The sequence below is a fragment of the Etheostoma spectabile genome, chromosome 14 (assembly GCF_008692095.1).
Source record: "Etheostoma spectabile isolate EspeVRDwgs_2016 chromosome 14, UIUC_Espe_1.0, whole genome shotgun sequence".
Lineage (NCBI taxonomy): Eukaryota > Metazoa > Chordata > Actinopteri > Perciformes > Percidae > Etheostoma > Etheostoma spectabile.
In genome coordinates, this window is record NC_045746.1 from 15,690,949 (window position 1) to 15,717,756 (window position 26,808).

The window sequence follows — 26,808 nt, forward strand, 5'->3', positions numbered from 1 at the left end:
AAATCTTGACAGCGTAAAAAAAACCTGTCACTGAAAAGACACAGACATCAGGAAAAATGTAGTTTGGCAAACCGTCAATGATGTTGCAAACAAATGTCAAAGTGAATTAAAATAATAGGATTGTGAGATTATTACTTTTTGATGTTGGTGTGATATTCATATATTTCAGTGCCAATATTTCTTGTTTCAATGCCAAATTTTCTTTTTAATACCACAAGTTACTGTCACTGTTTTAGCTCCATAGAAAATGCAGATGCATAATACTAGTTAATCATATCCTATCCATAACTAGTGTTCTTTATGGGAAAAATACGGGGAACCTGTCCCGGGTTTCAGGACAGTTATCTGCTTTGCTTGAGTTACGCAGCCTTACAAATCGCCATACATTCATTGGGGCATATATTTATCTATTTAGCTTTTTTATTCTCTCCATGTGTTCATTTATTATGACAAAGATTAGTTCTACTTTATGATATTATGTTCAATAATTTTCAAATATTATATAGTATTCGCACATTCTGCACCCAACCCATTCTGCCTCTTTTTCTTTATGCAACAGTTATGTTTAATACATGTTTTTGTTTTTGTTTATGTTTGCACCATTCACCAAGGCATGTTCCACATTTAAGTGTAACTTATTGTGGCAATAAGCCCTTTTTCTGATTCCTGCATTGTAAATATCAAAACAGAGCGAACTGACCTGACTTTTTTCACTTTAGAAAAGGCTACATGCAGATAAAAACAATAGTAATTCATAGCAAAATATTGACGTAATTTATTGACAGAACCTCAGATTGAGGTATACACCAGAATGAAGGTGTTTTTTTTCCCCTCAAACATAGTAGGTGAATGTTTTCCACTTTTTAGATGTATTTGTCTTTGTTTACAAGCATGGGAGAATTTGGCCTTCACTTTCTGACAGAAATCTTCTTAGGTTTAGGCAACACGCAGCTACTTTGTTAAGACAGGAAAATATAGTGGTTTGGGTTCAAATCAACCCTTTCTGGCAGAAAACCCTGAATGTTTAGGCCACTTCTCCTGTGTGCTTACAGAAACCATCTTTTCTTAAACGTTTCCTTTGTTGCCCTAATCTAAGACGAGATGTATGCAAGAGAGCCCTTCTCTAACAGAAAGGCTAGAAAGTCCTGACAGCCAACTTCAACTTTCTCGGAGGATCCTAAATCGGATCTGCTAGGATGGTCGAAGTAGGCTAATTAGGTTAGGCATGGGGAGTGGCCGAGTGAGGGTTGGTTAGGGTTTGGGTAAGAATACCAGGGTAGCCAATCAGAGGGCAGAATAAGGCGGGCCACGAGGCACATCCTGTGCAGAGCAAGGGGGGTCTCTTCTCTTCCAGGGCGGCTCTGGTCCTGTGCAGAGCTCTTTCAAGGGATCCATAGACAGTTAAAGAAAGGGATCCTGTCAAGTTGACACGTCAAGCGCATCAAATCTAGCATCTACACAACTTCTCCCTGTTGTGCTCATAGACAGTTAAAGAAGTTTTGGTTGTGTTTTTTTTTTTTACTCGTCGTCTTTTGATGACGTAAAAGGAAAGCGACACACGCTAGTATCTTTTTTTTTAACATTATGGCAACAGTACAAGTTAGCGAGGCTGAAAAGGTTTACATCTTACACGGTATACGGGTAAGTCTTTAACAACTCTATTTTGGTCTTCCATCTCTGTTTGTTAAAATATATTTCGATAAATTCCACGACGGTTGTTTGTGCTCTATAAAGGCAGAAAGCTAGCTAGCCTTAGCATTTTGCTAACTCTGAGACTGTAGTGTTGTTGACATGTTGATTCTTTAAATCAGGATGATTTACGAGTGGACGGAAGAGGTTGTGAGGACTACAGACACATGGAAATAGAGACTGATGTGGTGTCCAACACAGACGGCTCGGCCAAAGTCACACTGGTAATGTTATAATACTTAACATCTAAAGTCCTCCATGTTGGCTTATTTTCATTTTATGCTCTGAACCGTTTTATCTGTCTACCCTCAGTCACTCTTTAAAGCTTTCTATTGTTATTAATTATTATTTATACCTATCTAATATCTACTGTCTTCTTCATTGCATTTCACAGAAAGGTTGACTGATTGATTACTTACTATTTCCTGATATGTTGTGTTCTGTCTTACCTTCAGGGGCACACAGCGGTTCTGGTTGGGGTTAAGGCTGACATTGGAAAACCAAGGCCCGTTGTGCCCGATGAAGGCTACTTTGAGTTCTTTGTTGACTGGTAGGTGTTGTGCACGTTATCATGAGTAAAGTAAGACTTTGGCTTAATAAAAACTAAGGCTTATGTTTTATAGATATGCCACCAAACCAATCAGTCATGAAGACATTCTACTTGTCAATTTGTAGGAGGCAAAATCGGGGAAAACTATCAGTATCACTTCATTTAATGATATTTTGTTTGTAAAATCAGTTGAAATTGTGTTTTTATGTATATAGAGTATATATTTATATAAAATAGCCATACATGGGCTGTGTCTGAAATCACTCCTAATTACATGTTTGTCTCAGTGATAGTTTTTGGTAAGTGTTTGGATGGATACCTTTCCACTAGGAGGTTAAGGTTGTGTGATCTGTTCCCTGTAAAATGGGTGGCCAACACATTCCAGTGATGGGGAGAAAATATTATCATATTACCGTAAATGTGCAGTAATGGGTGTGGAAAAATGTTAAAGGGTCAGCCAGTTCCCACTGACTCAAGTAGGAATAAAACATCTCAGACTGATTGATATTTTGTCACCTTACATGTATATTGCATTTGTTCTCCTTCTAATCAATAGTTCGGCCAATGCAACCCCCGAGTTTGAGGGCAGAGGAGGCGACGAGTTGGGGACAGAGCTAAGTAACACTCTCTACAAAGTCTTCAACAACAAACACAGTGTGGACCTGAAGAGCCTTTGTATTAGTGCAGGAGAACATTGCTGGGTCCTCTATGTGGATGTACTGGTAAGTGGTAGCATCCAATAATGTTTTTACCGAAATGGCAATCCAACATTCAACCACTTCATGCAGTGATTAGCCAGGTGTGCCTTTCACTAGCTCAATTTTGTCATTATTCACAAGATTACCTCTGTCACTTGTTGTACGTGATAACAAGTGCACAGTGAATGCCTCATGAAAATATTGTCTGATCCCCATTTCAATGATTCATCTCTAACGGCAGGTTTTTACCCCGCCTTTGAGTTTGGCCATTTGCTGTAAACGTGTTGTGTGGATGTTATCGTCTATACAAGTCATACAGACTAGTTTGTTTTCAAGCATACTTTTACTAAATAAAAATCTAAATATTTTGCTGCTGTTCTTTCTATTCTTTTTTGTATGATAAGATATGTTGACTCATCTTTTCAAGTAAAATGCTGTTTGATAAACCATGCTAAGCAGAAGACAAGCGTTGCTTCCAGTGTTTTTCAGTGGAGAAATAAAAGCAGCACATTTTGCATCCAAATAGTGTATTTGGTCTTTTGTATATTTAGTTCCTTGGTCTTAACAAAATATAAAATCTCTTACTTATGTTTCCACAGCTCCTGCAGTGTGATGGAAACCTGTACGATGCCATCTCAGTAGCTATCAAGGCAGCTCTCTTTAACACAAAGTAGGGAAAGTGTTGCATACCGCTGTTTGTTTGGGTCTTTATGATTGCATTAGTAAATCCTATGATCCCTCATAGCTGTCATATCTCTAAATCTTGTTCAGTAAAATAAAAGCTTACCTTCTGATTACCTCTGACAGAATTCCCAGAGTGCACATATCAGCTGATGAAGAAGGGGGGAAGGAAATTGAGCTGTCAGATGACCCGTATGATTGCATGAGACTCAATGTAGAAAACGTTCCTTGCATAGTGACATTGTGCAAGGTAAGCTCACCTGCTGATGCTCAGAAGCAAAACATTTCTAAAGTCCATTATCCCACAAACTGTGACCTTGACATTGCTGGCGTTTTTTTTCTGCAGGTGGGCCACAGGCACGTAGTGGACGCTACTCTGCAGGAGAAGGCCTGCTCTGTGGCGAGTCTGATCATCTCTGTCACACACAAGGGCACAGTCACCTGCACGAGGAAGGTGGGCGGAGGCAGCTTGGATCCAGAGAGTATCTTTGAAATGACAGAGGTAAGTTCAAGCTGTCACATGGCCATCTGGCATCCTCCAGGTTTTGAAAATGATTATGTATTTAAAAAAAAGGCTGTTAACGATTGAAAGGAACCTATGTTGTCTCTAGGCAGGTAAACGGGTCGGGAAGGCCCTTCACGCTCCGCTCATGAAGCTGCTGCAGCAGGAGGAGAGTTTGGGAAAGTTGCGACAGAAAGTTGGCTTCCTTGGTTAACATCAACTACTGTATCTACAGTATGTGTGTACACGTATACAGAATTTTGTAATAAAACCTCAAATTTTGTACAGCCTTCTTGTCTTTGTACTTAAATTAAGATTACTGTTATATGGTGTTGGTGTTTACCAAATACCAAAAAAAAGATCTGGAATAAAGATCTTGTTACGATGCATTTGATTACAATAACAAACTATGCAATGGGTATTACAGAGGGACTTACAGTAGGTCCATCAAATAATGTTGCTGTAAAATTATATTTTACACAAAAATGTCCTGGTGCTTTTGTTCCACATTTACCAAGCTTGAGGTCATTCATCCTATAGAAAGATGATATTAATTACTCCTAAATATGTGCTGTACTGTCAGGAAAGAAGTGCACAGGACAGGTCCAGTCAATGCGTGCTTTTGTTTCTGCCACGTGTCACTCTCACAGAAAGACCAGATGTGATTCTGGATCACTTCCACTCTTCCCTCAGACTGTTGTAGTGTGTGTGCGCTGGCTGAAAGCAGACAAGTCCAAAATAAGCTATTTATGGATAGAGCACTCACTGCACTGAGTTTAAAAAACAAAATTTGCAGATGCATGTTTATTAAATGATACAAATAAAGGCATAACATTGCACATACCCAATCAGGTAATTTAAAGTTGCTTAAAAGACTTCACAAGTTATGATTAAGTTTTTCATTTCAGTGCCTCCTCATTTCTGCCAAAAAACACCTGGAAATATTTTTCAAAATGAGGCTATACCTACAGACTTCCAACCCACCTTTTGGCCAAGAAAGTCTTATTCCATCTCTTTTTTTCAGGTTTAAACTAGTCTTCTGAGCCAAGGAATTAAATGTAACCAAGTTATTTAAGCATGTATGGACTTCATATTTAAGATACGCTGCCTCTGCCGAGCGCATGATATCCTGCAGGATGAGACACATCCCTCAAACCACTTCTTCCTGCTTCCATCTGGCAGGCAGTACCCGGCTTTTAGAACACGCACCTCAAGGCCGCAGAACGGTTTTAACCCATCAATCCTACAGTAATGTCCCATTTTATTGGGATCAATAAATATCAATATATCTTATCTATTATGGGCCATCACAGAAATTAGCAATCATTACCCCCCCACCCCCCAACCAGCGTAGTTGCATGTTCTAGATAGGGATTCTATGCCATGGGACTCAGTGAAATATTAGGTGCCTTTGCCTTGATAATGCTTTTTTAATATTTTTAATATTGAATTTACTGTGTGAGTGTGTACATAAAAGTGAGTATTGTTTTAGATGCTGCACACGCAAATTTCGTTGTTTGTTCTACTGCGCAATGACCAATTCTATCTTATTCTATTCTTACACATGAGTTAGGGTTTGTTTATTTCTTTTTCATATACTATGATGAAAACTGCACAGGGTTTTGTGTCATAACGGCTTCACATCGTCTGCCAGTCTCCACCTGCTTTCCAGGCCTGGTTTTGGTTAGTACTGGCCCTCCACGTGAAGAGTCTGGAGCCAGATGACACACACACTCTTGAGGTCAGATTGTTATTCTTGCAAATGGCAGTTTTGGACTTTGGTATTTTTCCCTGTTTGGAGAAATGAGAGGGAGGGTGTGAGAAAGAGAGAGAGGCATATAAATTGTCAGCATCCACGTTGGAGCAGCCTCATTCAACAGGTCTCAGTATGGAGTTCAAAGGAGTTTGTGTACTGCTGGGGGTACTACTACTGGTGAACTGCTCATTTCAGCAGCAGACTCCACCGAAGAAGAAAAAAGGTAGATGAAAAGCATCTGGTACTCACAATCTGCAGGACAAATTACAAAGTATTTGAATGTTAAATTTGTGATATATGTTTGAGATACCTCTATCAAACAGATTGTCATTTTTCTTCAAACAGCATGTTTTCTTTATAAGTATGTGCCCAAATCTCCTTGAAACAATAAATTAGTTAAATACAATCACCTGATTTGAATTTCCTCGTGTCTTTAGTGTTGTTGGAATCGGACACAGCAAAGGATGCAGCTGTCGAGCAGCTACAGAAACAGATCAACGACATTGTACAGGAGCTCAACCTACTGAAGGAACAACAAGCTCTGCAGACAGGTAACAGCTGGATCAAAAGTATGATCTTGTTTAAAGGGATGCAAAGGATTTTTCCTTAGAGGGTTTTTTGTACCCAAAAGTCCCTTAACACTAGGACTTAATGGAGTCATTTCAGTTAGGAGAAAGCCATGAGAATAAAAATTGTATTTAGAATTTTTTTTTTTTTTATAACGTCGGTCGGCAAGGGCCCCAACGTCATGGTTCACATAAAATCAAAGTTAGACTTTCAGATCAGCCAGGTTTACGTCCCCCACAACAGGACACTTTATCTACTGAAGTGTCCTTGAGCAAGATTAACTCCTTCCAGCCTTAGACATGCAATTCTATGGCTGAAACTATTTTATGACCTGTGAATGTGGGCAAGCAGCCATTCATTTCACATTGGAATACAATGAGAACATTTACAGGGGTTGGTGTTTGGATTTATTGATAGCATAACATGAGTTGAATTGTTCTGCGCACCAAATCTGTTCCATAAGTTTGAGTGAGTATGCTTCGCCTAAAAATAAATTCAGATGGGATTCATGTGTAGTCTTTGGATTTGCAAGTTTGAATCTGGAGAGCACATGGCAGACCCGTCTGACCTCTTGTTCAGGACACAAAATGATATCCAGTTGTTTCTGCAAATCCAAAGATCTTAAATACAGAAAAAAGCATTATTTTCATCTATTTTCATCATGTTGCTTTATTTTTTTTATTAATAAATAATAGGATATTATGGTCATAACCTGTCTTCAAAATACCACATGACTATCATGCATATTACTAAAGGTCACATGTATAATCTTGAAAAGTAAGGAGATCTAGTTTGGGTCTATCTAACTATCTGCTCCCTTTTACGTCTCTCTTCAGTCTGTTTGAAAGGTATAAAGATCCACGACAAGTGTTTCTTGGCTGACACTGTGAGAAAACGCTATCACACTGCCAGTGAGGACTGCAACGCTATGGGCGGTGTCCTCGGTACACCCACATCCAGCTACGAGAACGACCAGCTCAGAGACTACATCCGCCTGAGCATCGGCCCAGATGAGCAGGTCTGGCTGGGCATCAATGACATGGTGACTGAGGGCAGCTGGATGGACCAGACTGGGGTCAGCATTACATTCAAAAATTGGGACACCTCCAACTACCGGTCCCCTCAGCCAGACGGTGGCAAGACCCAAAACTGCGCCGTCCTGTCTGGGGCCTCCCATGGGAAGTGGTTTGACGATAACTGTCGTGAGGAGAAGCCCTCTGTCTGCCAGTTCAACATTGTTTGATCGCATATATCTCATCATAGACTGTGCATGGTTATAGCTGCTTTCAGTGTATGTAATCCTGCTGCAATGTCAATCTCCCTTGCTATTTTAAAAGTAGAATCCAGTGGTTCTTAGCTGGTTTTGCATCAGAACTAAATTCTGGTTTAGAGGTCACAGTCAGTTCAGTTGCATGAGACATACAATGTGGTCATTTCTGATTTAAGTTAACGTGTGATGTGCCATTTGCAGCATTCCTTGTGGCCACAGTGAAACCAGGAAAAATAGAATAAGCCAAAGATTGTTTTGGACATCTCAATCATTTCTGCCTTCATTTTAAAGATCTTCTCCTAAAAAAAAAACTAAAAAAAAACAGGATTATTGTTCTTTCCAATCATTTCAAAACACTTATATTTAAAATATCAGTACTCCTGCAATAAAAGGTGTGTAGGGGCTGGCACCTTGCACACATTTAAAAACTGGGTGTAACGTTTATTATTTCCAAACATCTCATTATGACTCACTGGTTAAGAACCACTGGTTTAAACTCAGACATCCCTTCATCATTACTGCCTTTTGTAGCCAGAATTATAAGTGATATTGCATTAACATAAAACAATGACTCAATCTTAAACTGCATTCTTTTAAGAGATAATTTCAGTTTGCTGGCCTTGTAGTTTCCAATAATGTCTAGCCTAATATAACCTAAAAAAATTGCCATCAATAAACTATGAAAACCCATTCCTCTTTTGTCTTTTTTTAAGGAAAAGTTTGGATAATGTGCTTATTAGCATTCCAGCCGAGCATTAGATTAGAAGATTGATACCACACGATCTTCTTGTCTAACTCTCAGCAACAATGTGTTTCCCAAAACAAACACTGTTCCCGAAAGTTAAAAAGCTCCAAACAAAAAGATAACAGAAATGCAGACTTTGTTTAAAATCTGCAGCTACAAGAAATGTGGTGCAACTATGTAGTCCTGGCTTCCTCATTTGTTGTTTTCAGCAAATCCGTGATACACATTGGTTGCTGCGCTACAGTCGGAAGACTTCCACTCCTTCTTTCACTGTTTTTTTATGGCCAGAGTTCTTGCGGTTGAAATAGTTTTCACCATTCAGAATGCAAAAGGTGACAGTCACAGAGAAAAGAAGGAAAATAAAGTGTGATGGCAGTCATTACCTAAAGAAGTAAATGGTTTCCCCACCAGACCCTTTTCCTAGAATTTATTGCAAAACAACTACATTGTATTTACAGGTAAAGAAAAAAAATATCTTTAAAAACAAGACAAGTAAACAATATAAAACACTTTTAAAACAAGGACAAGAGATACTTGCACATTGTTTCTTAGTCCCTGCTCCTGAATCCATGAAAAACGGGCAGAGATTTAATAAAACTGCACAAACCAAACATTAAAAGAATAATTAAATATTTTCTGTTGCTTGCTGAGAGTTCGATGAGAAGATCGATATCACACGCTTGTACAGTAAGCTACAGCCAGCAGCTGGTTACCTTAGCTTAAGACTGGAAATGGGGAGAAACTGCTAGCCTAGCTTTGTCAAGATAGTAACATCCAGCACCTCTAAAGCTAACTGATTAATACGTTATCTTATTTCTTTAATCCGTTTGAGCTTTAGCGGTGCTAGTGGGTGGATTTTGTTCCCGTTGGACAGAGCTAGCCTAGCTCTTTCTGCCGGTTTCCAGTAATTGTGCTAAGGTAACAAGCTACTGGCTGTAGCTTTTTATACACTGGACAGATGTGAGAACAGAATCAATCTTCTCATCCAACATGCAAGAAAGCAGAAAAAAAGTCTGCCAAAATTTAAACTAGCTAAACTACCTTTTAAAGAGGCTTGCAGCTTTGGCTCTTGAAGCTTTAGAAATTACTGACTTTTTCTGACAAAGACAACATTCAAATTGAATTTCGAGGCTCATCGATCTCAGAAACCCACAGTGTGATTGAGGCACAGAAGTTCACATCAGTACAGTCTAGAGATGCTCTGTACTGAATGAGAGTAAGAGCGCTCCATCGTGTAGTTACAGTCCTAACACACTACAAGGAGTCCTCTGTTATAATAGGTGGCTGTGGTTCCATGTCGAAACCAGAGAGCCGGATCGTGTTTATATCCCCTAAGCTCTTGAACGTGTACAGTTCATTGACCACCATCCTGCGGTCCTGGAAGCCGAGGCTGTCCTGCCGGTCGATAGGAGTGCGCGGACGGGACGGGATGAAAGACTCAGACGGATTCAGGAATGTCTTGAACTGGTCCATCTCAGGCTCATGGTCCGGTTCTTTGATTACAGGCAGCTTTGCATCAGTGGGGCCTGTAAATGTGTTATAAGAGTCTACCTGCATCCCGTTGAAGTGTTGCTGCATGCTGTCGGCATAGCTAGAGTCACCCAGCAGGTGGCCGTACACCATTGTATCATCTATGGAGGCGTAAACGTGGGATTCGTTGTCAGACCGAGTTTTGGTGAAGTGCCTGTCACTTTGGCGAAAGATATTCCCTTTGCCCATGTAGATGGAGGACTCCTTGTTCATTTTGTCTTTTTTCTTTTTCCTGTGGAAGGCAAACCACAAACAATGAGAAAGAGTCAACAAGAGTCACCAGTTACGGGCAGATTGCACAGAATATAGACAAATAAAAATCACTAAACCAGTTCATGTCAAAAACAAGATACTTTATCCAATCGCATAGAAACCAGGGCCCATATTCATCAAACTTTACACTTAAGAACTTTAGTATGGAGTCTCAAAACTGACAAAAACATTAACGTCAAATATTGTCCTTTGTCAAAAATATAACTAAATAAATTTGGCTCTCAATACATAATATTGTTAGTAAAAAATGTAATAAGTGTAAAAAGAAATTTAAAGCTTTATACTTTCCTTATAACCTCAGTTAGTCTAAAAAACAAAAATGTATTTTATTTAATCATTTTTTGACTGGTCTGAACATTTTTTTCATTTTCAGAACTCAAGTACCAAAGAACCAACTTAGAATAAAAAAGTTCTTTGCTGAAAAAAGAAAACACATTTATCAAGTACTTTATTATAGAAATATATAATCAGAAACAATGATTTAGTCAATATCTTCCATATTAACCAAACAGTCACCAACATATTGACAGAACTGTGTTTGTCTGCAAACAGTCTGATAAATACGGACCCAGATGTTGGCAAAGTTCTGCTACAGGTGTACTCACTTTGCGACAAGGCATACACTAGCCAGCACTATGAGCAACAGCAAAATAGCACCCATTACCCCGAGGACGATGGCCAAGAGATCTGTAGAGACAAACAGAAGACATGGCAGAATTAAGCATTTTAAGTTATTTAATTAAGTTATTTAAAAGTTTATTTTGTTTGTGTTCAAGTCTTGTTTGCTTACTGCTCTTCTTCTGCAGATCGATTTTGGTCAATGCACCAAAGTGTCCCTTCTCTGGTATACAGTTAGACATGGTGAGATAGAAACTACGTGTCATGGTCAGCATGTCCTCCGACAACTTGTCCTCCCTGTGGGTCAATATCTCCTCATTGTCCCCCAGCATCTTCACCTTGATGGTGGTGTACCTATCGCTGCATTTGGGCTGGCTGATGTTGACAAACTGCATGTGTGCCTGATGCTGGCTCGGTAGAGTGACGATCCAGGATACGGTGGACGAAGGCTTCATACCCTGAGGCCAGTTGGGGGTGGCCAGCAGGGTCGGAGACGACATCTGTGGACTGACTCTGTAAATAATGGTCTCTAAAAACGAGATGGAAACAATGTGTCAGCACTGTATTCTCCAGCATTCGTGGTGCAACAGTGCCCCTGTGGGGAATTTAAAAGTAAAATGACCAAGGTCTGTTTGACCTTAATTACAGTGAAGAATAGCACATATTACAGCACATAGCAGCATGACACATTCTAAGGAGGACGCCGATATAGATCCTCTAACGAAGGCTACAACTAACGATTATCTATGAATTTAATTGGTTATATGAAAATTCTATCAAATTGATAAAAATCTGTTAAAACCTGTCAGAATGTTAAATAAAACCATAAGGAAAGAATAATGTTAACGCTAAAATGATTAGTTTGTTAAATGATTAGTCAGAAAATTAAACACGTCACCATTTTTCCTGCAAAAATGCAAAAACATATTTTCAGATTTAAGCTTTTCAAAAAGACAATTTGACGCTTTTCTTTGACATATGACAAACTGAATATCAGTAAAGATAGTATAGATTTTTGATTGTTGGTTTGTAAAACTTTAGTTACAGTATTGTATGTTACAGTATGTAATGACCATTTTTCACAATTATCTAACAAAATGATTGATAAAAAAAGAAATAGTCTGCATATTAATCAAATATTTACATAATCATCAGCTGCGGCCCCTGAGTATAGCCATGTTTACCTGGGATCTCCTGACTGAAGCTGACATTGAGAAAAGGACCCCTGGTCTTGCGAAAGTCCTCGGCTGTGGCTGTGACTGAGACGTTGCCATGCACCTGAACTTTCTGGATGATTCCTTCAAAGCAGAAATCTCCAACAGAAAACCCATCAGCCTCTGCAACATGCAGGGAGACAGACTGATTACACTCCTGGCCAGGCAGGGACTGTCGGAGACTCCCTGTGGGCGACACCAGATCCACGCTGCTGTCCTGAGGGACGGTGAGGTGCCAGGTGAAGCTGTGGAGGGGCATCGGGAGACAGGAGTCCAGTTGGGGCACAATGAGAGCGGTCGCAGGGCAGGACATTCCATTTTGGCACTCTGTTATTCAAAAGTCACAAAATGTAAGAATATTAAGTTTCTAACTAAAGGAACAGCCAGCAACAAATGCAAAGATATTGTATTACCTTTGGACAGAGCCAGGCTAGTCGTCTCCCTGTTTCCCTGTTTCCAGTTTTCATGCTGAGCTAAGCTAGCTGTCAACTAGATCTAGATCTCATACTTGCATTACAGAGTTAGAAGTGGTATTTATCTTTGCATCTAACTTTTGGCAAGAAAGTTAATAGCATACTGTATAGCTAATAGCGTACAAAAATATCAAACTAGTACTTCATAGTTTGACTTTAATATTTCTTTAACTAGGGAACTGTGATAGACACTAAAAAAACAACTCTTTACATTGACAAGAAAACCAAAAAGCTACAATCACTTCAAGAACATGCAACATGAAATCATCTTACCAATAACTTTACTAGCAGTCAGGCGCATATCTTCTTTTGGACAGTCGAGAAAAGAGAGGTCGGCCTTAGTGCCTGCAGCCACGTTGATCTTCTGTTCAACCTTGGAGTTTATTCTCATCTCGCAGAAGGGATCAGAACCTACTTTCTCTACCTGCAGAGACACTCCTTGGTTTTTGGTTAGATCCACCGTACACAGAACTAAGACAGACATACAACATAGAGAGACAATATTTTAGTAATCAAAAAAAGTCTTCATATCAGTTTATATTGTGACAAACATTTTTGTCTGCATTTAATACATGCAGTATTATACCACTATAACAAGCGTTTGGTTCTACCCATTTGGACTAATGCAGAGCTAAGCTTTTTCCAAATATTTATACTTCAAAACAATAATACACTTTTAAAAACCCAGAAAGTTATTAAATATAAATCATCAAATACTTTTTTTAACCAATCTGGATCAAAAAATATTCCATCTGCTGCATGAAAAAAACTGTATTTCCAAATCAAGGTCACCCAAAAATTACATCTGTCTAGTCTTTTTGTAAAACCCAGCAAATGATTTTAACGAGGTAAACTGGTTACTTGAGTGCATGTACTGCATAAGTTCCAGAGCTTGAGACTCCCAGATGTCAAACTTTATCACTGTACCTGGATGCCCACTCCTCATTACTGAGACTCTGAAGTTCAATGTGAGTCCCTGTAGCGTGCCGTTTGTTTCGCAATTCCTCAGCACCATGTTGAAGTTGCCCTGCTGATGCTGCGGCTGAGAATCCGTCAGAGTCAGCCTAGTCATCTTCTTGTCCTCTTTCTGGTAGTCCACCTCCACTTCATTGTTGAGGCACTCTGGAGCCGTGTAATCACGAAAATGCATTGTGTAGTTGTGCATGCCGGGCACCTTGAAGTCCCACTGCATCTGCTGGCTATCAGGGAAATCCCCAGGGTAGTTGGCTGTGATAAAGTCTGTGTCTGACACACCTCGTGGTAGGTTGACATTCACTATCGCAGCCACTGGAGAGAAACAAGGAGAGAATCAGCAGAAGACATCTTGTATGATGTTTCATGTGTAGTGGTGTATTCTAATCCCATGTGGGATAGACCAAATGTTTGGCATGACACAAATTAAAACTATTGAGCCAACTTACTGCTGGTCTCAGGTCCAACATTGAGTTTGAAGTCAACGGGATCCAGCTTTCTGTTGCCAGGCACCTGCAGAGACACTCTTCCCTTGTAGCGAGCCAGGATGGTGGTCACAGATCCTCCTTTGCAAAAGGTACCAATGGTTGCTCGCCCCGTGCGCAGATAGATAACAACAGAGTATGTGTGCTCATCTGGACAGGTCTCCTCGTTGGGAATCTGTCGCATTCCCGTTTCTGGGAAGTCCAACTGAAAGGTCTGAGTGGAGACAACTTTCAGATCCCAGGTGAAGGTCCGGTTGAAGTCTGGGAACAGTGAGGACTCGGCCTGAACAATGTCTCCAGAACAGGAGGTCGTTGTGCAGTCTGAGATTTGTAGAGAAGAGCATGTAAGCAATGGTAATTTAATTTTGTCTCAACAAGCAAAAAAACAAGTTGCAAAAATGAAGGTGAATTTATTTGTAGGCTGTTTTCAGTAAATCATCATTAAAAAATCTATTCAAAAAAATTGTTGAGTTGGATGGTAGTCAATGTGAGAGTTTTTTTTTTAAACGGTGTTGGAAAGGGCTAATCATAAATTTTGAAATGGACTGTTTGCCTAATGTCATACAAAATCAATTAAATGAGTTATCTTTTTTTAACAATATTGGTGAAATGAGTGACAAACTGACTTAAGTTGGGTGTTATTTTATTGAAATAATAAAAACAAGAGCTAGGGTTGTATCAAATGACATTCATACCTAGGCCTGTAACAATTATTACATTATTGTCTATTTGTCAATTATTTTACATAATATGTTTTATGATATTACCGAGGTGCTGTTTACTTTATAGGGTGTGTACCTGTGTTATTACATTATCTGGATCCCATAATGATATAACCAAAATATTTACCCTGGAATTCATTCAAAACTTGTAATTTGTTTTTTTTTAAATGTTTTTATATTTGACTGAAAGTTCAATTATTATTGTTAATTGCAATTATTCCTGAGACAATTAATTGTACAGCAACATTTGGAATTTTGTACAGCTCTTTTCATACCTATTTTTCTGTTGATCTCCACACTGAAAACATCCTGAGGTTGGGGACAGGTAAACTCTACTGTGGTGTTGCGAGGATCTCTCAGGATGAGTTGTGTTGGTTTGCATATCTGTGTGGGCTCCTTCATTTCACACACATTGCAGTCTAGGTCACTGGGCATCCTGCTGATGGTAACAACGGTGTTAGGATCAGGCATAACGGGCATCATTCTGCCACCTAAAGAAAGAAAGTGGTACAACAAGATATTGATCAGACCAAAGATCAAAGTGTGGTTCAAAAATGTATGCCCCCATAAGACTGATTTGTAAATACTTTTGGTGGTCATGTAACTTTTCATCTAGTGCCATCATAAAATTAACATTTGTATCTGTTGTTATAATACCTGCAAAAAACATTCTAAACTCAGATGCCTACTTAACATAAGCATGCTAGCATTGCCATTGTGTGCATGTTAGCATTTAGCTCAATACTAACCACAGCCTGAACAAAATGAAAAAAACAGACACTTGCCTCTTGGTGCTGCTTTGACAGTGAATGAGTCCAGTTCACCTTCTTTGGGCACTTCTACAGTCACAGTCGTGGCTCCGGGCAGATCCAGATTAGACACTGTCCCACCTTTACAGTAGCTGTTAGTTCTGATCTTTCCATCACTTTTAGTTGTACTCACTGAGTACTGGTGGCCATTTTGGCAATTTTCTGCTTCAGACATCTCTTTTAATCCACCAGGGAAGTCCAATGTTAATACAGATCTCTCTGGAACACTAATGTCCCATGTTAGGGATCTTTTAAAGTCCTGGAAGAGGTCAGGATCAACTTCTCCTGCAGCGGGAGTGCAGGTTTTCTGGGTGCATTCTGAGTAACAAAAACAATAATTGTTTGAATTTCATGCAGTTAAATTAGCATTTTGTCTTTTTTTGAGTACCACAGCAAGAGAAAGAGCTTTGACTTGGAGTAAACGATGTACTGTACATACCGTATATAAATAAATGCTGAAATAATCTATATAATTAATACATACATATTTGTTTTAATGAATAGGAAATTAATGTATAAATGCAGATTGAGATAAATACAAAAATAAAGGATTAAATAAATAAATAAATTGCCGTTGATTTGGACATAAATACATTTAATTATTCTACAATTCTTTGTTTTTTGTATTTCTAAGTTTATTTATTTAAAAAAAACAAATACACAAAAGTAGGACATTTTAAGTACAATAATAGAGATGCAGAAGTAGATTGTAGAAATAAATTAGACATTTACCTTTTTTTTTAAATAGTTGCAAACATTTGTTTATGTTTTCATTTCATTTTGGATTAACTATTTATTTATGATTGTGTTCTTCACAGCTTCAATATATGTATTTAAAATTTATCTTTATAAAGATATTTATCTATTTATTTCTGTTTTATTTCAGCATTTACATTAATGTTTTTTTTTATTGCAGACTAATCTATTGTTTTGTCTTCCATACATGAGACTTTAATATATAGTTTAAAATGGACGATCTCAAATTTTGCTGGTATTTGAAGTAAATGTTGGCATGGCCTCCACAGTTCTCACCTATTTTCTTCCTTATGCTTACGCTGTAGACGTCCTGAGGTTTCAGACAGCTGAACTCCAGCGAGAGTTTTTCAATGTTTGTCAGTGTCTTTTCTGTGGGGCTACAGTTGGGAGTGGAGCCATCAACACAGCACACTTCACATTCTGGTTCATCAGGGTCTCGGCTGACGACCACAGTTGTGCCTGAATCAACACTTACAAGCATTGTTCGGCCCTCTTAAGGAAGCAAAAAGGAGAGGGAGAGAAAGTTACAAGAATTGTGTTACACCAGTTATTCGTAAATCTGTCTCTACGTTTGTGTGTAGTCTTTCCTAAAAACGTAGTAGCTACTAGCTAATTTCACACTAGTGAAATCATAAATTAGGGAAATAAGCTTATTTGCTCTCTTTCCAAGAGTAAGATAAGAAGATTGATCCCACTGAAATGTCCGTATGGTAAATAGGAAGCTATAGCCAGCAGGTGGCTAAATTAGCTCAGCAAAAAAACTGGAAACAGGGGAAAACAGCTAGACATGGCTCTGTCCAAAAGTAAGCTAGTTAAATCAGCCTACCTACATCTAAAGCTCACTAATGCGTTCCTTTGTACTCGGAAGTCGGATTTTCCCAGGTAAAAGTAAAAAACATGCCCCTGACCTCGGCTTTCCGAGTTTGAAACTTAACAACCTCGCAGTACCCCAAGCTCAAACATGGCTGCCACAGCCCAGCTGCAGTATTATACAGTTATTGGCAATTCTGTCTTTTTTGTGCAGTTCACTTTCTATTTCTTTTTGCAACGCTGTTTGTATGCACAAAAACAACAGCGTAATGCGTGATGTATTGCTAACAATGGCTAACATGGCTAGAGCTATCCCCAATTAAAAATCTGACTTGTAAATTGAACGCAGTCAACTCGGGTGAAACGTCATTCCCAGCTCCGAGTTCCGAGGTAAATGGGGGGTTTGTTTGGGACACCCCCGTCTGTCAATAGCAATGATGACGCAATGATTAGGGACAATTCTCTCTGACCAGTCAGTACTTTGCAGGTTTTCACGTCAGCTTTTGGTATTGACTCAGCTCGCTTGGAACCTCGACAGAGAGGATACTAAAAAAGCTTAGCTAGTGCCTGGTACTTTATTTTTTATTTGTTTATTTATTTTTTTTAAAGGCGAGTCAAGCAGATACCACGTAATTGAAAAACGCCACCTCTTTTCAACAGAAAGAAATGCTATGTTATAGTGCCCATATTACGAAAAAAAACTTAAAATAACTATCTATGATGTTTTGAGTGAGATAAGGGTTTCTGAATGTGTCCTGCCTTCAGTCTTCGGGTGAGCTGTTCAAAATCTGCACGGCTTTCTACGTCACTAGCCGAGACGAGGTGGCAAACCGTAGCATGCAAGCGCTAGCATGCTAGCTCGTTTTCAATAGCAAAACACAGCTACAACACACACTAGTTCACCATGATCTACATAAGAACTACTTTCAAGTTCCTGTTCTGCAGGTATTCCACAAGTCTGCCCTTGTTTAGAAGAAGTCTCCCAGCTAATCCTGCCTTACTGACCAAAGTAGGAAAAAATGTTAGCAAACTGAGCTTCTGTGCATGTGCAACTCACAACAAAGATCGTATAGAAGTGAGATGTCTCACTCTGTAGCTAAAACAGATACCCAAACACTTATGGTGAAAAGAGGAGTTGCAGCAATGTGCAGTACAACAAAAATATGGTGTCTTTTAAAAATTAAACCATTTAAACCTATTCTGGAACAAGCTAGGATGAAACCAGGATCAACACTTTCTTAACAGAGCTTATATTCAGAAATTTGTTCTTACTTAGTGGTCCAGCGGAGGCCTGGAACAAAATTGAATCGACCTGAGCCTTTGGATTAACGTGCAGAGACACAACACCTCCATTGGGCAGGTCAAAACGAGTGACAGACCCTCCTCGACAATACTGAGTCCGGCCCTTGGCGTTTGTTTTGGATGTGGTCACCGAATACTGAAATCCATTAGGGCATGGTTGGGATGTCTCTATCAGCCCTTCTCCAAGTATATCCAGACTCACAACTGTCTTCTCAGGTGCCTTCAGCTCCCAGGTAAAGGTTCTGCTGAACTCTTTAAGGATGGCGGGTTGACCTTTTTCTGTTGCAGGGTTGCAGGTGTCCTTAGTGCACTCTGGATTAAAAATAAATGCAACAAAAACAAAAAGATGCACAGATTGATTAAGAATTTGAACTCTAGTGCAAGGGGCATTTGCATGTCTATTAATTATGTTTTGATGTAAATTAAGCAAATTTAACTTAAATTGTTATTAGGAATTAATAGAATTGTGGCACCCCAACAACAGGACTAAGGCTGGATGAGAATTATGCAGGTTTTTGGGTTCTTATGTCAAGGCAATAACCAAGAAGGTTGACCCCTTTAAATTGAAATGATCACACCTGATAACAGAAACAACCCTTTAACTTCAAAAGGTTTCTTTTTTGCGGGCTCTTCAGAATAAAACCTATTTACTTTAAATTGTGATTGCTTCCCTAAACAAAACAATCCCTGAAAAACTTCAAATCAGGTTAATAAGCTAACCAATTGTACGCGTAATCGTCACAGCGTACGCCTGTTCAATTGGCTGGGAGCAGTTGAACAGCAGTTTGACCTCCACCTCAGGTAGCAGGGACAGAGAGGAATGGCAGGATGTTGTTGCGTCATTATCGTCGCTCACTGTACACAGAGCACATTGATCCAACGGCAGCTCTGTGAACACCGTCACGGTTGAGCCTTTGTCTGGTCGGACCGTCATCTGTAGGCATTCTGCGGGAAAAGATCACACGAGAGTTATCTGCAAGTAGCCTAAAGATGTGTTAAACTGTGATCAGTAATCTTAAGCTTGTTGATTGGGTTGGGGGGAAAATTACAACATGGAAACAATGCAAAGTGAGTTCTTTATTGCTTCAACTGCACATCTGCTGATTGAAAGCATGCCGAGACACATTAAAGCTGCATGGCTAAGGATGGCAATGACGGTCGGTCAATCGGTCAACAACTTTGGTCCAGACTGAAATATCTTAACAAATCTTGGACGAATGTGATTTTTTCTTTTTTTCCAACATTTTACAGACAACATGACCATTGAACAAATTATTGGGAAATTGATTGAAAATAGTGGGTAGTTCCAGCCCTATTCAAACATTAAAGTGGAGAAATAAATCAATTGAGAGGACATCAGTTTGCTCACACTGTGCAGAACACCGTTCAGCGCTCCTGGACAATTTAGGCCAGATATCAATTCAACCCCTTTACCAATATTTAGGTTACAAAAAGGAACAAAACACACACACACACACACACACACACACACACACACACAGTGACACTTGAGCAACCAAACAATATGGTACCAGGCACACCCATCATGTTGTGTAGTAGTTGTGTAATTAATTGACTTCACACTAATGTGAGTCACCTGAGCACTGAGTACAGAGAAGAACTCTAAATAACCAGTTTTAAAACGTAACTGATGTTTGTGTGATAATTTAATCTCATGGGGAAAATACAAACGTCTCCCTTTAGGGCAATGCCTTTTACAACCTTAGATGATGTTTCTATTTCATCTGTACTATCATCACACCAGCAGCTTGAGTTGCTCTAAGGCCTCTTCTATCTGAAAACTTTTATACTAGAGCTCAACTAGGACAATACAACGGTAGATATATATTGGTATCTGTGTATATGTCAGTTGATAAGGAACTAGAAACCACAGTACAGTAAGGCCAAACTAAGTTCAGGATATTTAACACGTGTCTCCATTACTAGTTGATTTTTCAACTAGAAAATGTTATTTATTTATTTTGATTTGTATTCTATATAATTTGCAAAAACGTATTAAATAAGTAAATCGTAACAAGAAAAAATCAATAGCCTGTATCTATCGAAAGAAAGAAAAGACATTTGTATGCACACATACACACACGGATACTGACACAGGACTGGAGAGCCGTCAGTCCGGGCAGAGCAGCATCAACGTGGCTGGACGTCTCGTACGCGACTCACAGCAGACTCTGATGGGCTGCTCTGCCCGGACTGACGCTCTCCAGTCCTGTGTCACGGTAAGGGCTCTAAAGTATGTTTACTTTGCATCACGTATTGAGTGCACGTGCATGCCTGTTGGTTTGCTGTATTCTGTGGCGGAATAAAAAGACACATTTATTCTAGCAGAAACAGTGTTGGTGTTTTTGTTTGCAAAGTAGTGTTCACTTTGCATCACATGTTGATAGTATGAGCGTGTGCTCACAGCTTTACTGTGTTCTGTGGCGGAATAAACAGGCACTTTATTCTAGCAGAAACAGTGTTTGAGGTTATCTGCTTGCAGCCGACCACCCCGCGATCCTGTATAAAGATTTCACAAAACAGATACAAACAAGCTACAATTTGTATCCGTGCTGCACCAACTACATAAATATTTACTGCCTTGCTTTCCACAGTTTCCTGTCTTTCAATCATAAATATTCTTCTCATTTCATATAACTTCAATAATAAGTACTTGTCTTAGGTTCTATTTTGTACGATGCAACACATCAATTTGTAGCATTAATGCCCTTCAAAAGATCATATTTGACCACATAATGCTCAACTATCTCCCATTCTGAATGAGATTTTTCAAACGTGATGGTTCTCCAGGAGACTTGTAGCTCCTTAGCACTATTATGCTTGTGGAGTCTGGACTAAAGGGCATTCACGCATACGCACCAATCATAATGGTATTGCAATTTACAAGAACTCTGGGTGCGGTTTTCTCTCTGCAATGATGCAAAGATTTAACATAAAACTCTTATTAAGCTACAATGTTTTTTAAAGCGTGTGTGCGGTAAGATGCACAATACCACAAGAAACCAGGAATGTACAACTTGAACTTGCAAGGACATGAAAGCAACACAGCAATATTGAATGATTTACATTAAATGTTGGTCAATTTCTTGTGACAGTAATGAGTGTGTTGAGGATGTCACAGTGTTCAAAGTCTATTTAGTGGCAAAATGTAGTATGTATGATAATTTCCACAAACACTATAAAAGAGAATACATTTACCATGCAGGGGATGACTTTTCCCCAAGACATGAATTAAGGAAATTCAGGGAAGGCAGTTTGAATCTAGCAACGAAAATACAATAAAACGCCCGCCATATTCATAGCCCAGCAGCAGATTGCAGGTCAATCATTAATGAAGCCATGATCATGCCTCCAGGAAGCCCCATAAAAGCCTTAAAACCTTTCGAAAATGGAGGTCTTGAAGTCCCACAAAGAGTGAATATAATATGTAGGCTACAGCCTCTCATCTCCACTGTCAAGTCAATCAATTATAACCTAGGCCTAGGCCTAACGTTAACTTAATGTCTCCTGCTATTGTTTAACTTGTTGACACGGAGTTTTCTCCAGAGTGCTTTACATGTCTGCATCTCTGCGTTAGGTTTCGCCTAAGCAATAGACAAGCATGCTCTAATCTCAGATGTGTGTTTGACCCAATTGGCACAATCTTGAAATAAAGCCACAATGTGTATTTTAGGCCTGGCACATTTTTTAAATGTAGCCTACAAAACAAATTGATGGAAACACGTAAACATAGCTCTACTAAACAGTGTTTGTCTAGAGCAATTATTATCTCACCTGATGAATCGAAGACCGTCAAAAACAAAAGTCCCAGGAGCGAGCAGGTCCCATAGAGCCGCATGTTCACCGAAAGAAAGGATATCTCTTTTTTTGTGTAAAGAGTTAATTAAAAATACGATTGCAAAGGTGCTGTTTCTCTCTCAAATACAACGTTGCATTTTAATTCACTAAACGGCAACGGCGTTGACAGCCACTTCCTGTTCTGCATTACCTGTGCGCAGCGGAGGGCGTGGCCCACAGGTAGGTTACGGTTACCTGCCCAAACTTGACGGGTGAGGAGGATCGGGCCCTGCCGTTGTACCCTTGAGCCGATACACTGCAGAGCCGATACACACAGTATACACTTCTGATAAGACACAAGTCCTTATGTGACTCCCCTCACTGTGTGGCACAATGGGTGCCCTATTTATAAGCAGCCAAGCATGCCATGGATAGTTGGCATCGTGTGGTGTATCCCCAAAATGAGGCAGTGGAAGGGTGTGGAAAGCGAAAAGTTGGAGCCTAAAGTAGAGGTTATACTTGAATTAAATGAATAGTAGTCTGTTAAGATTCATGCTACTAACCAACTAAATAAACTTGCAAAGTGGATAATATTATAGACATTATCATTAGCAGGGATTTATAATAAACTCTGTCCCTAAATGAATATTTGTGATGTATGGCAGTTTAAATGTGTTGACAAACAAAACACAGGTTTTGCTTGGTCAGCTGCATTTCCCCCACAGCGAAATGATCAAGAAAGAGTGATGCCCTGTGTATGCTTGATGCATAGATATAGAACATTGGGCTTGATGTCTGATATTAGGTCTATACTGTGGGTAACACTCCCATGTTGCAAAGACTGTCCTCCTGCCTCCACATGCCTCATGACGCAAGCATTCCTGCACAGAAACATACCTGAGGGCAAGACAACTCGCAGACACACATTTGTGATGCATTTTCCGAAATGTATCACAAATGTGAAGCCGAAATAATTGTCCTACTTTGAATGCAAAATGTCTCAAATTAAGCATTTTTCGTTAAAAACCCTAAACTCAACAAGATACAGGACTAAACAATTGGGAAACTGTCCTTATCTTTCTGCCTTTGTGAGGATATTGATCCCCAAATCACACACACACACACACACACACACACACACACACACACACACACACACACACACACCACAACACCACCACACAAACACCACACACCACACACACACACCACATGACACTGGTGTTTGTTTTGTTAAACCAGTCTGACAGCATGCAGGGTGGGCACTGTGGTGAATTTAAACAGCTTCCGTGTGTCTTAACAAGAGACCTCAGTGGAGAATCGACAGCTGTTCAAACACTTCCCCTCCCATGTTACTGTAGAGCCACCAGCCAAACATTTGCTGTGGAATTCTACTAAAGTTTCTTTAGAGTAGGCCTAGTCAATACCTTTACTGTAACACTGAGCTATTGTTGCACTGTATCACAATTGGGACATTTTAGGTTGTGAAATGTGTCAAGTGGTGTTAGGAATACTTTCTCATTGTTTATGATCGACAGATAAGTTCCAAGATTGTGAAATGCTTACCCAGCTAACAATTTTTGGTTCCCAGAACGTTCTGGAACGTTCGTTTTTGGTTGTGGGAACGTTCCCTGAAGGTTTGTTTGGTGTTGTTTTGGTTGTCTGCTGGTTATGGGAAGGTTTTCTTAACGTTCCGGGAACGTTCGTTTTTGGTTATCGCGAACGTTCTCGGAACGTTCTCCTAACGTTCTCTAAAGTTACAACCTTTAGAGAACGTTAGGCGAACGTTCCGAAAACGTTGCAACCTTAGCGAACGTTAGGGAACGTCCCTAAACGTTGCAACCTTTAGCGAACGTTAGGGGAACGTTCCCTTAGCGTTGCAACCCTCAGCGAACGTTACGGAACGGTCTCTTAACGTTAGGGGAACGTTCGCTGTACACCAAAAACAACGTTCCCAGAACGTTAAGAAACCTTCCAAAACCAGCAGACACACAAACTACAACCAAAACAACCTTCGGGAACGTTCCAGAACGTTAAGAAAAGCTTATTCCCCTAACCTTTAACAACACCCATACTCTATGTGTGTATGTATGTACTGTAAATACACACGTACATACATACAAAAGTTATATTAGTAGAAGGAGAACAGGCAAACTTGATGGCTTTCAAAACTTTAATATTCACAACTGAAAAGAACAACAAAGATAAGGATGTAGTGTAAATGTAGTGCAGATGCATAAATGGGGGTTTGTAAAGTGTGTGCAAAATAAGTCACTAAAACAATATTAATAAAAAGTTAAAAAGGGGCTCCAGGGCTCAGTCCTCCAGCTGGCCTATAAAGAAATAACAAAAAAGTTAGACATGTAATACTAAGAATGAACACATTAACACATTTTTTGTGATGAACTTTCTTATGAACATATGCAGAAGAACTTAAATTTACCGTGTGTGTGGGGCAAACTTCAGAACTTGCCCATCAAATCCTCCGCTTCTGCAGCAGTCAGCGCAGGGAAGTTTTCGGCAGGCCGCTAGAGTAGAAGTCAAAATGAACAAAGTTATAGGTCAATTAAAACCTCTTGTCAGCCGCTAAGCATAATACTAATGTGAAGATAATAAATAAAACCTGCCTGTTATAACCCTGCATACAGCCAGGTCCTGGAAGCTTTCTTTGTCTTTCTTCCCCGCAGGCTGTACTGTATCACAGCATGCGGCGACGGCATCACCCCAGTACAACCACCGAAGGTTGACCGGAAAAATTGCTGTAAAACAATAGTAACAGATTATGCATACATGTAGAGCTTGTACAATCTCATTTTGTAAGAGAGTCAGTTCAGTTAAGATATTAGATTTTATGCAATTATATAGTTTTTGTCTTAGGGCGAACTATGGCCACTTATTTCCATATTGTTCCTCCTCTCCATACACACATACATACATCCATACATCATACAAACCGTGAGCAACCTGAGTCTTAACCTCTCATTTGATCTCCTGTCTGAGCCACCTCCCTCTGTGTGAGTTCTTCTGTTTAAACACCAAAAATGTTGTGTTACTCTAGTGATCCTTGCCATTAATTGTACTCTTTGCAAATACAAAAATCAAAGCAACTGTACCTTCAACTGTGTCCCAAGATGAAGTGGCAGTCCGTGGTAGGGTCACTAAAGACTCATCCTGCTCTGGGCAACCAGCTGGTTCCCCTGCATGGCTTTGATACATATAAAAATAAATTTAGGATTTTTATAAATGAAGTTGTATTTGCCTGCACTGCATTACAAAATATGAACCTATTCTTTTATATCAGACAAATATATATTAAAACACTTACAGCAGGTGGTGGAGGAAGTGTTATCTGCTGAGCTGAAAAAAGACAGGAAGAGACAAACATTAGAACAATCCCATGATATGCACCATGTGGACTGTCATGGGTTCCATGTTAAGAAATATGACTGTTTTATAAATGCATACATAAATTTTAACTTCCAGACGGGCTTCCAGACGCACGCTCCGTCCTGGACAGTTTATCTGGTCGTGCAACAGATTCATCTGTAATACAGAGACCATATAGCGTGTACCCATTGCAAATCTGTGATTGAAATATGTGAAAAAAGGTAGTTCTATAATAAAGTTCTTACCATCGCTTGAAGATCTGTCATGAACCTCCTTGGGCGTCGGCGCTGCCTTTTTTGGACCCTGCTTCATCTCTGTCTTGGATGCGGGTTCCCCCCAGCGCCGACACCGTCCACAGCTTTGGCGTAGGAATCTATGTTAAGAGAACATTTGTGATCCAGTAGTGCAAAAAAAGAAGAAAGAAAAGCAGTTCCATACAGAGAAAATTATTTATTTACATATAGTATAGCAGCAATAGGTTACCTGTACACAGCCATATTTTTTAACTGGATATTTGGCCCAGCTGCTGTTGGGCAAATGGCACGCTGTGATTTGGAGCAGAGCGAGGTGACATGGAGCTCCTGTAGAGCATGAGCAGATAATCCATCTTCTCCTCAAATGTCTCCATCCGGATTCATCTGAAATAACAGATCATACAATTTGTACTGATTGCAAAAATATTTAAAATGTATACAGTCAGTGTAAACATTGAACGTGACAAGATTTCTGCATTGTACCCCAGATACTTTGTAATGGGGAGACACAGCATCCACAGAAATGCATAGTGTAAAGCCAGTACTGCAGCTGTGTAGCAACACATTACGTCCCTTGCTGTAGCCTTCACTCAGCTTGACGTAACTGGCTAAGTGCGTTGCAAGATGCTGCCTATCTACCTGGACTAAGATTTTGATTATTTTGGCTTTATTTATGTACTGTACTACACTAATTAAAAAAGACCCGAAAACGGATATCTATTTGTAACATAAACAAAAGCATTTTAACATGATTACACAAAACTTACAAGGCAACAAAGCAGAAACGTCGTGCACAGCAGCAAACAAAGGGAAAGATTAAGCAATCCATTTAAAGCCAACTCTGGCCTCGCCCTTTGAATGGGAGTGCTCTACGGGCCCTTCTATGATAGCTCAAAATCAACATTTTTAAAACACTAAGAAGCTCGACACAACATGAAACTTTACTC

At 39.6% G+C, this 26,808-nt stretch overlaps 3 protein-coding genes across 4 annotated transcripts; 2 read left to right on the forward strand and 1 right to left on the reverse strand.

Annotated features, from left to right (window-relative positions):
- Nucleotides 1-1,353: 1,353 nt before the first annotated feature.
- Nucleotides 1,354-4,401, forward strand: exosc7 (exosome component 7). Its single transcript, XM_032535348.1, has 8 exons — nucleotides 1,354-1,641; nucleotides 1,812-1,913; nucleotides 2,145-2,239; nucleotides 2,796-2,961; nucleotides 3,537-3,607; nucleotides 3,745-3,868; nucleotides 3,965-4,120; nucleotides 4,230-4,401. The coding sequence occupies exons 1-8, from the start codon at nucleotides 1,585-1,587 to the stop codon at nucleotides 4,332-4,334; spliced, it is 876 nt and encodes a 291-aa protein (XP_032391239.1). The 5' UTR covers nucleotides 1,354-1,584; the 3' UTR covers nucleotides 4,335-4,401.
- A 1,429-nt stretch (nucleotides 4,402-5,830) lies between these two features.
- Nucleotides 5,831-8,401, forward strand: clec3bb (C-type lectin domain family 3, member Bb). The gene is made up of 3 exons (XM_032535349.1): nucleotides 5,831-6,099; nucleotides 6,314-6,427; nucleotides 7,280-8,401. The coding sequence occupies exons 1-3, from the start codon at nucleotides 6,009-6,011 to the stop codon at nucleotides 7,684-7,686; spliced, it is 612 nt and encodes a 203-aa protein (XP_032391240.1). The 5' UTR covers nucleotides 5,831-6,008; the 3' UTR covers nucleotides 7,687-8,401.
- A 1,162-nt stretch (nucleotides 8,402-9,563) lies between these two features.
- Nucleotides 9,564-22,536, reverse strand: cdcp1b (CUB domain containing protein 1b). 2 transcript variants are annotated; one of them, XM_032535347.1, is made up of 13 exons: nucleotides 22,218-22,536; nucleotides 19,143-19,367; nucleotides 18,393-18,734; nucleotides 16,587-16,802; nucleotides 15,531-15,872; nucleotides 15,021-15,236; nucleotides 13,988-14,344; nucleotides 13,494-13,853; nucleotides 12,840-13,037; nucleotides 12,064-12,411; nucleotides 11,052-11,408; nucleotides 10,867-10,948; nucleotides 9,564-10,220 (listed from the first exon to the last, which is right to left on the reverse strand). In XM_032535347.1, exons 1-13 carry the CDS (start codon nucleotides 22,279-22,281, stop codon nucleotides 9,713-9,715), a joined length of 3,615 nt encoding a protein of 1,204 aa, XP_032391238.1. In that variant the 5' UTR covers nucleotides 22,282-22,536; the 3' UTR covers nucleotides 9,564-9,712. The 2 variants fall into 2 exon arrangements, with proteins under 2 accessions (XP_032391238.1, XP_032391237.1); XM_032535346.1 differs by having other exon boundaries at nucleotides 12,064-12,420; nucleotides 22,218-22,281.
- Nucleotides 22,537-26,808: the final 4,272 nt, after the last annotated feature.

Bases quoted from the DNA above. Each gene is read 5' to 3' on its own strand.
- clec3bb (XM_032535349.1), top strand. From the start codon at position 6,009: ATGGAGTTCAAAGGAGTTTGTGTACTGCTGGGGGTACTACTACTGGTG. The intron at 6,100-6,313 runs GTAGATGAAAAG...TCGTGTCTTTAG, and splicing joins TCCACCGAAGAAGAAAAAAG to TGTTGTTGGAATCGGACACA. The intron at 6,428-7,279 runs GTAACAGCTGGA...GTCTCTCTTCAG, and splicing joins ACAACAAGCTCTGCAGACAG to TCTGTTTGAAAGGTATAAAG.
- cdcp1b (XM_032535346.1), bottom strand. From the start codon at position 22,281: ATGCGGCTCTATGGGACCTGCTCGCTCCTGGGACTTTTGTTTTTGACG. The intron at 16,803-18,392 runs GTAAGAACAAAT...TGCTTCCTTAAG, and splicing joins GGCCTCCGCTGGACCACTAA to AGGGCCGAACAATGCTTGTA. The intron at 13,038-13,493 runs GTACAGTGATAA...TGTCTGTCTTAG, and splicing joins AATGAGGAGTGGGCATCCAG to TTCTGTGTACGGTGGATCTA.
- exosc7 (XM_032535348.1), top strand. From the start codon at position 1,585: ATGGCAACAGTACAAGTTAGCGAGGCTGAAAAGGTTTACATCTTACAC. The intron at 2,240-2,795 runs GTAGGTGTTGTG...TCTAATCAATAG, and splicing joins TTTGAGTTCTTTGTTGACTG to TTCGGCCAATGCAACCCCCG. The intron at 3,608-3,744 runs GTAGGGAAAGTG...TACCTCTGACAG, and splicing joins GCAGCTCTCTTTAACACAAA to AATTCCCAGAGTGCACATAT.